The sequence below is a fragment of the Pelodiscus sinensis genome, chromosome 1, assembly GCF_052426305.1.
Source record: "Pelodiscus sinensis isolate ZL-2025 chromosome 1, ASM5242630v1, whole genome shotgun sequence".
Taxonomy (NCBI): domain Eukaryota; kingdom Metazoa; phylum Chordata; order Testudines; family Trionychidae; genus Pelodiscus; species Pelodiscus sinensis.
In genome coordinates this window covers 305,030,306-305,042,397 of record NC_143052.1, presented here as the reverse complement: position 1 = coordinate 305,042,397, position 12,092 = coordinate 305,030,306, and the positions used below count along the sequence as shown (strand labels likewise).

At 45.1% G+C, this 12,092-nt stretch overlaps 1 protein-coding gene across 1 annotated transcript in view; it reads left to right on the top strand.

The window, feature by feature from the left end:
* Nucleotides 1–12,092, top strand: part of MIPEP (mitochondrial intermediate peptidase) — a 110,026-nt gene that overhangs the window by 17,066 nt on the left and 80,868 nt on the right. The window contains exons 7-10 of the mRNA XM_075919264.2: nt 514–670; nt 1,207–1,255; nt 2,101–2,161; nt 2,816–2,868. Coding sequence (XP_075775379.2) covers nt 514–670; nt 1,207–1,255; nt 2,101–2,161; nt 2,816–2,868 — 320 coding nt within the window. The remainder of the gene's footprint in view (nt 1–513; nt 671–1,206; nt 1,256–2,100; nt 2,162–2,815; nt 2,869–12,092) is intronic.

Below are 12,092 nucleotides of genomic sequence, written 5' to 3'. Positions count from 1 at the left end.
ATTCAGTATGTAACTTGTCAGTTTAATAGGAAATGTTCATACCCAAATATTTTAATACTGATGATTTCATTCAGTTATTTGAAATGTTGCTGTCCAAATTAAAGTTTAGGTTTTTCTGCTTTATCTCATATTAATTTTGAATTGTAGAGGTGGATATGGAAACAAGGCTTGTTAAAATAGAGTCGACCTCTATGCATAAAATCTACATATGATGAAATATGGTTTAATGTTCCACCAGTTGATATATTCACCTGATATTATTGGATGATATTGTCAAGGGTTGTAAGGAGAGCACAGCAAATAAGAGGGAAAGCAGGCTGCTGTCCTAATCCTTTTTTCTAATGGATAACAGGATGATATCATTGTTCTTTTTTAGATCGACTTTTGTATAAAGGGTTCCTTAATCTGAAAGCATTGTAGCTGTGATACCTGTCCTTTCATTGGTTTGGGAGGAATTGAACCGTTTCTTTTGTGAATTATGCTATGATGAGACCATTTATTTTCTTATGTTAGGTACGAGAAGCTGCTTACAAGATTTTTCTTTACCCAAATGCTGAGCAGCTGGACTGCTTAGAGGAACTGCTTACCAGTAGAAACAATCTGGCCCAGTTAGTTGGTTATAACACCTTTGCCCACAGAGCTCTTCAGGGAACAATGGCCAAAACCCCAGGTAAAGTGTGTATATGTTTAGGAATGATAAAGATCTGACTTGTCAGGCATGAGGATAAATTCAGGTAGTTTAACTTGCCAATTGTTACATGTTTTCATCTGAAATATTTATACTTTTCAACAAAAAGATGATTTGACTAATCCACTGTAATCCAGTGTTTCCCAATTTTATTTGGCCACGGAACCCTTAAAAAAAAAACAAAAAACGCCAGGGGAAACTGGCTGAACAAACCCCCCCCCCCTCCCCAAAATGCTGTCCTGCCCCTAAAACCATGGCGGTCCCTTGAATATTGGGGGGAGTGATTGGGTTCTTGCAGAACCCTTTCTTTCACTATTTGGTTAGGTAACTAAAAGCCATGAGAATCACGTCTGATTTTTGTACATGTTGCCTTGATATATATGTATAGTTTCTGAACTCTGTGTCAGAAAATAAGTTAAAACCAGGCTTGTTCTAAGAAGGAAATTTTGTATCTTGATGTGAACTAATCTTGACACAAGCATTTTGTTTAGTAATTTCACTTCATTTCATATTTCCAGAGAAGGTAATGCAATTTCTTGAAACACTTTCTGACAGATTGTTTCAACGGTGAGTCTATTTTTCATTTACGTATGTAAAAAAATCCCATTTAAATTTCAAGAACATACATGTTGTAATTATTCAAAACAAGACTCCAGTTACCAGTATTTTAAAATGCCTCTAAGATTATTATTGAAATATTAGTTTCCATCATATCTCGATTAAAATATTAGCTTTCTTATATCTAATTAGACAGCATGTTGCATAGATTAAGAAAAATGTATATTGTCATACTGCCTGCTCTGATGGCAAGCAGAGTAGGAAATAGTACATCATTCTCCAGATATTTATTTTCATTTTTATAGTGTAGTGTACAGTTTTGGTGTGACTCTCCCTATAAAAGGAAATTACAGAGTCCTTAAAAGTGAAATACAAATGTTAGGGAGCCCAGGTAACCTCACAAGAGCCTACTAAAGCAGTAGACTTCCTCTCCCTGTGCTCCACATCCATTATCACTCCCTGATCGTCCCCACACAGAACTGCTCATCTTTTTGTACAATTATGGTTCCTCCAGAGCAAAAAGCACCATCACCATACACAGTGGGATGGTGGGTGAGCACCAATATGAAAGGCTGGGGTAGAGCAGCAGGGTTGTTTGAGAGAGAATGAATGGGAAAATAAGATCTGAGAGTGTCTGTAGTGGGCGGAGCAGGGTGGAGAGTAGCTCCACTGTGATGAGTTGCCTGTGGTTCTTCAGAGCATGACTCCGATACTCCCATAGGTATTTACTATTAATGGACCATGTGTTCATACTGTACATTACAGACAATAAAATGTGATTTGCCATTATAATGTACTATTCTGGCAAAAAAACCCTTTAATTACAACTTTAAAGGTAAAATTCTATTTTGCAGAACTCTGAAAGATTTTGAAATGATGGAAGGGATGAAGATTAAATTAAATCCCCAAAATTCAGTAAGTTATACTGTGCATTTATTTTCTTTTGATTTGATATAATAAGAACTAGCCTGACATCAGATGTGGAAAATAATTTAAGTCTGTATAATTGTAATATCAGTTGCATGTTGTTAGATTCTTGCTCTTTTGGCTTCAGATTTTTCTGATTTTAAATTTCTGTTTTTAGTTTTAAAACCAACTCTGAGCTATTGGTTTGAACAGAATGATGCATGTGGTAACTAAAAACTGAGGTGGAAAATATGATGTGTTGTTCTGAGCATGTTAAACATGTTTTCAATTTTTAAAATATGGCCCTGTTATTTTTCAGAAATGCATTCCCAGTTTGCATGGTGATGTGCCTTAACCCTGCTACACACAACCACTAATTTTTTACATGAATAGGTTTTTTTTATATGTCCATTTTTGAAAATATGGTTCATAATCCCTTGTTTAAGATTTTAAACATAATTAAATAAGAAAAGCCCTCTTAAAATGACTTAAAACTTGGAGTATGATGCTATTTCTGACAACGAATTTGGAGTTAGATGCTTTCTGTTACATTTTAAAGTGCTATGAAGGCAATAAACATTCTGAGTTACGTAAAGAAAAGAAAATCATTGTCTTGATTACTTCGTTTTTATCACAATATTGTAAGGTGTTCTTATGTTTCAGAAATTGATGCCTTGGGATCATCCTTACTACAGTGGTGTCCTGCGTGCTGAGAGGTAAGTTCCTTAGGTATGCGCTAGCAGTGTAAATATGAAAGTGTGTTCATTTGAAGCCCTTGCAATAGGGATAATGGGATCGATAAGGGATGGAAAGATTAACTGGTTAACTGGTAAGCATTACCCATAACGGGTAATGCTTAATGTTTGCGGGTTATGGGTGAGGGCTGGAGCAGCTCCCCTGCCTGCCGCTTGCCGGGGCCTGTTCCAGTCCTGTAGGGGGCCTGCCCTGGATAGGGGCTACTTTCTTCCTAAGCAGCCCCTGTTCACGGTGGGCCTGGGCGCCCCGCAGGCAGCAACTGCTCATGTGGAGTAGCCTCTCTCCAGGAGAAACCCATGTGCCCCATAGATAGGGAGCTGGTAGTCGTCAGCAGCCTCAGCCCCAGTGTGGGGCTGGGGGCGGGAGCCCTGGGGGCTGCTCTAGCTGGGCTGGTGCGGTCCCTAGCTGGGCTGGTGCGGTCCCTAGCCTGAATCTGACTTAGTCAGTTAACCAGTAAACTTTAGGTTAATCTAACATTTAACTGTCTAACTAACCAGGATTTTACATCCCTGAAATACACACAGGATTTCTATAAGGCAGTGCTTTAATGAGTATCTATAGGGGCAATTTTTCATAGCTATTCTTTACAATGTTTCACAGTGTTTCAGTCTATTCCCTTTCCTTTTTTGTTTGTAAAGCCACATATCAAACCTCTCTGGAGATATGAGATAATGAAACAACCAGTTTCAGAAGAGATGTAGATTTCTTACTCAACCTAATATTCATTAGTGCTTAGGCTAATAGAATAGTATAAACAATTATATTGGCTATTGAACAAAAGTCTGCATTCACTTTTTCTTTGCATGGGAAAACAGGTATAGTTGAAGTGATTTGCTCAAAGCCTCAGGAAGTGGAGTTATTATTCAGAGCTTTTGACTCCCAACTCTCTTCTCATTCTTCTATACTAACTGCTTGTCAGTGTGAAAGCAATATTTCACATTGCTCTGTTTCCCTAAATCTTAACAGAAAGCTGAAATTATAATTGCACCATAGATCAGAACTCTGTATGTGCATATATTTCCAAGTGTCGACAGTCACCCTTTCAGGACTTAAGCCAGTCCCAAACATAGTCCTTGTGGAAACAGATTAGTGCTTTTAATAGATAAGGGTTAATGATCTATATTAATGTAAGACCAAAACATAAGCTATGATGGTTAGCCCAGTGGTCCATCTAGCCTAGTATCCTGTCTTTAGACAGTCACCCTGCCTGGTGCTTCAGAGGGAATGAGGACAATCATCAGGTGATCCATTCCCTCTTGTCCACTCCCAACTTTTGGCAACCAGAAGTTAGTGAATTCAGTGTATGAGGTTGCATCAATGGACCTATTCTTCTTGAACTTGTCTAATCCTTTTTAAACCCTGTAATAGTTTTGGCCTTCACAGCATTCCCTGGCAAAGAGTTCCACAAGTTTGCTGTGTGTTATGTGAAATACTTCCTTAAATTAATTTTAAACCTGCTGCCTATTAATGTCATTGGGTGAGCCCTTGTTCTTGTGAAATCTGAAGGCGTAAATAATGCTTCCTTATTTGCTTTCTCCACACCAGTCATAATTTTAAAATCTGTCATGTTCTCCCCTAGTCATCTCTTTTCCAAGCTGAAAAGTCCCAGTCTTTTTTTTAAAGTTGTTCCACGCCCCTAATAATTTTTGCCTTTCTCTGTACCTTTTCCAATTCTAATATCTCTTTTGAGATGGGGTGACCAGAACTACACATAGTATTCAAGGTCTGGGTGTACTATGGCTTTGTATAGTGGCATTCTGATACTTTCTGACTTATCTATCCATTTTCTAATGGTTCCCAACATTCTGTTTGCTCTTTTGACTGCTGCCACTTATTGAGTGGTTGTTTTCAGAGATCTATCCACAGTAACTCCAAGATATTTCTTGAAAGGTAACCGTTAATTTAGATCCGATGATTTTGTATGCATAATTGGGATTATGTTTTGCAATGTGTATTATCTTTTGTTTATCAATGTTGAATTTAATCTGCCATTTTGTTGCTTAGTTACCCAGTTTTGTGAGATCTTTTTGTAACTCTTCACAGTTGGCTTTGGCCTTATCTATATTGAGTAATTCTGCATCTTTTCCCAGTTTTGCCACATCAAAGTTTATCCCTTTTTTCCAGATGAGTCATGAATACGTTAAACAATACTCGTTCCAGTACATATTTCTGGGGGACCCCCACTATTTATCCCTCTCTCCATTCTGAAAATTGACCATTTATTCCTACCCTTTGTTTCCTATCTTAACCATCAGTTTTTTCATAGTGAACATAATTAACCATTTGAACAGTTTACCAAGAGTTGTGATGGATTCTTCGTCAGTGAAGGTTTTTAAATCAAGATAGGATGTGTTACTGAAGGATATGCTATAGTTTAAACAGGCATTAATTCAGGGAAGTCCTAAGACCTGTTATACAGGAAGTCATCAGACTAAATCGGGGGGGGGCGGGCAAGATAGTACCTGCAGTGCGCCCGGCCGCTCCCCCACCCCCAGTCCAGTCGAGACCTGGGAACAGGGGAAGGCACAAAGTCTCCTCCCCCGCCAGGGACATGCAGCACCAAAAGGAACCACCTGCTGTTCAAACAGCTGGCGGCTCCCTTTAGGAGCTGCGTACTCCTGGCAGGACGGGAGGTATGGGTGAGACATTGGTCTGGGGGTAGGCGAGTGCACAAGCTCTCCTACTTCCATCAGGAGCACGTGGCGTAGAGGGAACTGCTGGTTTGCTCTAGGTCAGTGTTTCTTAAACTTTTTAAGACTGAGGAACACCAGACAATTTTTCTTTTATGAGAAACACCAAGGGATTTTTTTTTGTTGAGCCAAAAAAAAAAAAAAAAGGTTGCCTGCCATTTTAAGGATGGCCATTTTGAATTTTGTTGTTCTCTGCTGCACCCCAGGCATACGCAGAGTATGCAGCTGCATAGGGCACCAGAATCTCTGGGGCACTACTCTGCAGGATGGACTGGAAGCAGTGAGCAGGCAACAGCAGGATCCTAGAGAGAGTCCAATGTGCTGCCTGCACGGCTACATCTCTATTACTATTCTGCAGGCTGCAGCACAGTCTGAGGGAGGGGATTTGCTGCTGCGGTCTGTTGGAAGGGGAGGGGGGAGGGCTGGGGGAAAGAACTCACCTGTGTGGCACTCTCTTAAGGTGAGGCAGGCTGGTTGGACGGCTCTGTGGCAGTATCCTTACCTTACTTCTCCCCTCCCCCCATGGAGCACTCCTCTTCCCCTGCGGAGCACCCCTTTCTCCCCCCTCCCCTCCAGCAGGGCTGGGTTGGGTTGGGTGAGGTGCTGGAGGGGGGATGGGGTAAACTGGCTGTGTGCCAAGTGGGAGCTGAGCTGCGTATGTGGAGGCTGCGCCAGTAGGATTATCAGGTAAAGCACCCTGCCCCCCCCCCAAATGGACACACTTGATGGGGGGGACGGAGGGCTGCGGGGCTGGCCTGGCCTGATGGAAGGAGGGCGGGAAGCAGGGGTGGGGGGTGCAGCAATGCTGGCCTGGGGAGATCAGAAAGAGGAACGGGCTGGCGGGAAGCAGAGCTGGGGTTGGGGCCACCGGGGGGCAGGGGGGTGTGGGGCTGACCGGATGGAAGGGGGGGGGGCAGGAAGCAGAGTTGGGGGGCGGTTCAGCGTGCAGAGGGGCTGACTGGAGTGGGACTGACCCCAGCACTTGCAGATACCGGGGCACTGCCTGTCCCACTCAGGCTCCCAGCGACGCACGAGTGAGGAGGAGGCTTTCCCTCCTCCTCACTCTCTTTGGGTGGAGATATTATTATGCAGGTTGTGATTACATATATATGTCCCTATGAGTGTATCTGGATCTTTAAATGGTAATTTTGGGAGTGGAAGAGGGGAGTGGAGAGGGGGAGAGGTTACCAAATAAAAGAAAACTGTACATGTTTTATTTATATGATAGAATTTTTCAAAAATGAAGGGGAAGAGCCTAAAAGAAGTATGTATTAATATCAGAAGTAAAGTGATTATAACAGCTGTGGGGTAGTGGAGGGGCTGAATGCTCTGTGACCCGGGGTCCCCTGCGCTGTGATGGGAGATTCTCACTGATTCTCCCAAATGTGTATTAACCCAGACTCAGCCTCCCAGGGAGGGAGACAAAGGAAGGAAGGCAGAGACCAGCACCTGGCTGGGAGGCAGGGCTGGGGGAGAGTTTGAGTTTCTGGGAATCAAGGAGGAAGCAGCCTAAGCAAAGGGGGGCTGGGATTTAAGGGCCCAGTCTTCCCCATCTCAAGGGGGGCTGAGGCATCCTAGGCGTGGCCCTGTAACCAGATTACATCTATGCTGTGCTGTATCCTGGAAAAGCAATAAACTCCCTCTATTCTACTGGCGGGTGGAGTCTGTACATGCCACTACGGGGGTGCAGAAGGCGGGGGAACCCCGACGCGCTGCCACAACATCAGCTATAGTTTTTTAGTGGACAATATTTGCAAGTTTTCTGTCTTTTGCTAGAATAAAAAAGGGTGGGGGTACAGGAATGAGGTCAGGGGCTGGGAGAGTTGGGGAACTCAGGGCAGGTGTGGAAGGGTGCTATAGTGAAGGCAGGAGGTAGGGGGCTGAGGGCACAGGGTTTGGTGCGGGACATTAGGGTTGGAGTACTGTATAAGATTGCAGGGCTGGAGTCAGGGCAGAGATATGGGGGACTCTTGGTAAGGGGTAGGAGTGAAGATGTGTGGGTGTAGATAAATCCCTGTAATATTATCACTCTCATATAACTTTTTATTAAGATCTTGTCCTTTTAGATGTATCTCTAAGTGTTCTTATGGAATCTCTGTAACAATTCTCCTATAACTTTGTATTAAGAGAAACTTTCCTTTTTAAGAAAAAAATGTCTTTTGAGCTCTCCCCTTTCCTTGATTGCCCTGTTGAAATGAATGAGGTGTGAATGGAGAATGAAAGGTGAGCTCCTCCAGCAGCAGTTGCAAGGGTGGAGAAGGTCTGGGAGCCAGACCCACCCAGGGGCAGATGACAGTTTTGTGGGGCCCCGGGCTGCGTAATTCCGTGGGGCCCCCCCTTTGCCACGGCGCATGCACGGGGCTTTTTGAAGTGCGGGGCACGGGGCGGCCGCCCTGTTCGCCCTGCCCTATATCCGCCCCTGGACCCAAGACAATACCTGCAGAGAGAGCTCATTAAGAGGACTGGACATACAGAGGCCTTGGGAGTCAAGCAGCAAGTGCCTGCCCTTGGAAGAACTCTCTCTGAAGCAGCATTAAGAAAGGCGAGGTGATGACTAATTGGCTGCATGGGGGGGATAAATAGGAGATGTCTTGCAGAGGGACCCGGGGTTTTGCTCTTGTCCGCAGAAGCCCGGCTCCACCCCTCCCCCATCTAACTCATCTGGCCAGTGCAGTTAGGGGGAGCATCTTTTGATAACAACAAGATGGAGCGTGCGTGTGTGTGTGTGTGTGTGTGTGTGTGTGTGTGTGTGTGTGTGTGTGTGTGTGTCTGAGAGAGAGAGAGAGAGAGAGAGAGTGCATGAGCGTGATGTGTCATATGCATATGATAAATATTGATTAATCTATGTATGTTCAATAAATGAGACGTGTTACCTTATCCCTCTGAAAAAGATCCGGAGTGCTTCTTTTAAGCACAACATGGGGAGGGAGCTGGAAGGTTTGTGGGGGCAGCTTAGGGCAGAGGGTGAAAGAATGAGGGCAGGAGGGGTGAATTCAGGGCACAGGGTCTAATGAGGGTGGCTCAGGGTAGGGAGGTGGGGGAGCAGGAGTCAGGGCAGGAGGTAAAGGGTGCAGAACTCAGGAGGGAGCTGGAAGAGATTACGTGGCTTACAAGGGTGACAATGCTGTGCTGACGACTCCTCCCAGGAGGACAGAGCTTCGCTTTCCCGGGACTCCCTGTGCCCTCCCCCCACCCTGCAGGATGGCATTGCGGAGGTAAGTTGCTGGGGTGCAACAGCCCCTGCTGCTTAGGCAGCTCGCACGCCAGCTGTCTGGGGAGCGGGAAGGCATTTGCACACTTCCCAGAGGTGCTGCAGGATTGCCAGGAACTGGTCCCCTGCCCAGACCCCCCCCCCCACAAGTACCCTGCCCCCCACCAGCACTATCACTAGAACCCAGCACCACCCTGTCCCTGTCCCCAGCACCCTGCCACCCACCATAGCACCCAGCACCACCCTTTCCCTATCCCCAGCACCCTGCCACCCACCGTGGCACCCAGCTCCACTCTGTCCCTGGACCCAGCACCCTGCCACCTACCGCAGCACCCAGCACCACTCTGTCCCTAGCTCCAGCACCCTGCCAGCTGTGCCAGCGTCCCCGGGACCGCATTAGTGAGGCTTGGGGTTTTTTGGTATTTTTTTGGGCATCTCACTTGTGTGGCCCCAACTGACTTTTCTGTGGGTCAGTGACCCCTGACTCAAAACAGGTTCCCTGCCCCTCTCATATATAAAGACAATGTTAAAACCTTTTGAGTTTGACATAATATTTTATTTAAAAATGAAGCCTGGCCAATATACCCCCAATTGGGGCCAAATCCCCATCTCACTGCAGCATCATAACACGCCTGCACCACCTGAACCCAAATCTGAGCTTATCGTACGCTGGAACCTCCTATTCTGAGCCTCTTACATCCCCAAACTCCTGCATCCCCACATCCTCAGCCTTCTGCCACAACATTCCTGCACCATCCCCACATGGCAAATGTGTGTCCTGAGCCCATCATACTCCCAGCCTCCCTGCCCCTGAGCCCCTCATACACCTCAGCCCATACTCCTGCACCTCACATCCACAAGCCTGTGGCTTGCTCTCAGCACCCCAACCTTCTACCTGAGCCCAACACTCCCCAGCCTGGAGCCCCATCCCCGAGCCAGCGTCCCCTTCTCCTGCATCCAAATTTCCTCCCACAGCTTGCACTTCTCACCCCTTCCCACACCCAAATCCCTCATTCCCACTCCAGAGCCCGCACATCCTGTCTCAACCCAGTGAGAGGGTATAATGGCTGGGGATAGCAAGTGAGGAGAGGAGGGGAACAGAGAGGATGGGGCCCTAAAGGGGTGGGATCTTGGTGAAGGAACGTGATTTTAATGTATTGGTGGGTTCCTTCCCCCTCCCCCCCGCCACTCCCTAACCCCAACAAACCTAGGCATAGGGGCACCAGTTTAATAATCCCAAGTAGGGCACCATAAATCCTAAGTGCACACCTCCAACTGCCTCGTGGCACACCGGTGTGCCGCGGAACACACTTTAAGAAACACTGCTCTAGGTGCTCTGTGGAGTAGGCCCAGCCCCACCTCCTCCCAAAGCAGGAGGCAGTCCCAGAGCTGCACACATGCGCCTCTCCCACTCCACACCTCCCTCCCTCCCCCAGCCCAGCAAGAAACAAGAGCTGGTGCTCCAGCCTGCAGCTGTATGGCAATCCTGAGCCTCGAGCTGCAGCACAGGCTCGTACTAGGCATTGGGTACATTTGTCTGGTAAATTCAAATGGAACCCCATTATTAATTTTAAGATTTTTGATAAATAAAATTTGGCATCTTAATCTCTCTCCTCTACAGAATATCATACATCCTGATCAGTTTGAGCCAGTAAATTAATAATAAAACGGAAAACAATTTGTATCTTAACAATTGGTCCCCATTTTCAGTCATTCTTTTTGCTCTTGTCCATAAAGTGAACATCAGTGCTGTTTGGTATACTGACCATCAGGAGGAGCTCCAGACATGCAGAACAAACTTCTCACTTCCAATTCATCTGTCCACAGTCATTTTGTTTTTCTCGGCTTTCATCAAATTTTTCCATGGAAACTTGATCCCACTTCAAAAGCTTAGGTCTGCTCCTAGACAGAAGCAGGATAGTTTGCTGTTTATACTTTTTAAGAAAATACATTTTTTAAAATGGCCTCTTTATGGTTAAAAAATGTTTGTCATCTGAATGTTTTTGAACCCATAGCTTAAATGACAAAGCTGGTAGAATTAGTATGAATGAATATTTAACAGATATTAGAGACAGAAGTCTGAAATGTGTATTATCAATGTTTTATAAGAAGATAGAGTACTTAGAAGAACCTCAAATATTGTGACAACATAAAAGTGATAAAGCAGTGAATGCTAGAAAATATAATTTTATGCCTGAGTTTTGTTTAAGCCATAATGTTAAGGAAATGATGACAGTATATCTCTGCCAGTGCTAATAATAGTACAGGTGGAACCTCTCTAGTCGGCACTCTGTGGTTTGGCAACATCCATGGTCTGGCATGATTTTAGTTAGATGGATGTCCACTTATCATGGGCGTGGCCAACTTTCCCATGGTCCCATAACGTTTGTTTACAGCTACCAGTCTGGCTCTTAGTGTTTTGTGCTGTTACTTAGCTCTGATTTACCCCGAAATGTCTTCTAAGGTCATGCTTGGGAAAGAGGCTGAAAATTGACATAGACCCTGTTTTCCCAGCAAAAATTATTCACCAGTCTGGGCTAGTTTTGGGGTGTGGGTGGGGTGGGGACTTTAACACTATTTTTGAAATTGTGCTAAATTAAGCTTTTGCCTACATGTGGTCATTGACAAAGGTGTATTTCTTTGCCCTCTATGATGACCATTATATGTGGGGCTATAGGGATAAACTAGGGATGTTAAAATGTGTTTAAATAAACATGTAATCATTGAAAATATCAGTGATTACACGCTGGGGAGAGGGCAGTTGGCTCCCAAGGAGCTGGGGTGTGTAGGGAGCCAGCTTTTAAGCTGGCTCCCCATGCACACCAGCTCCCGCCTGGCCCCCCTCCCTGCACTTTTGCCTATGTATCAGGATGGGGGAGGGGAGAACAGGCAGCTCCCCGGGAGCTGATGTGCATGGGAATCTGACTTTTAAGCGAGCTTCCTGTGCAGCCAGGAGCCTGCATGTAACAATGAAGGTTAACCATGTACATGGTTACACTTTCGCATCCCTAGGATAAATCAGGTGCAATTAGGGATGAACATAATAAATGTGAAGGAAGCCTGATTCCCTGATGCAGAAAGGAGAAGCGTACCCAGTAACTGGAGAAATTTTGTATTCTAGGAAACTAGCTATTATAGAAATTACTAAAATAACTTGGCACTTTTCCTAATTTTCTGCGGGCTCTGTAGTTAGGTTTTTTGTCTCCTTGGGAGTAGAAAGGACTTCTCATTTTTTCATGTGGAAGAGAAAAAACAAGGTGCCTGAATATAATTGGATGAATCT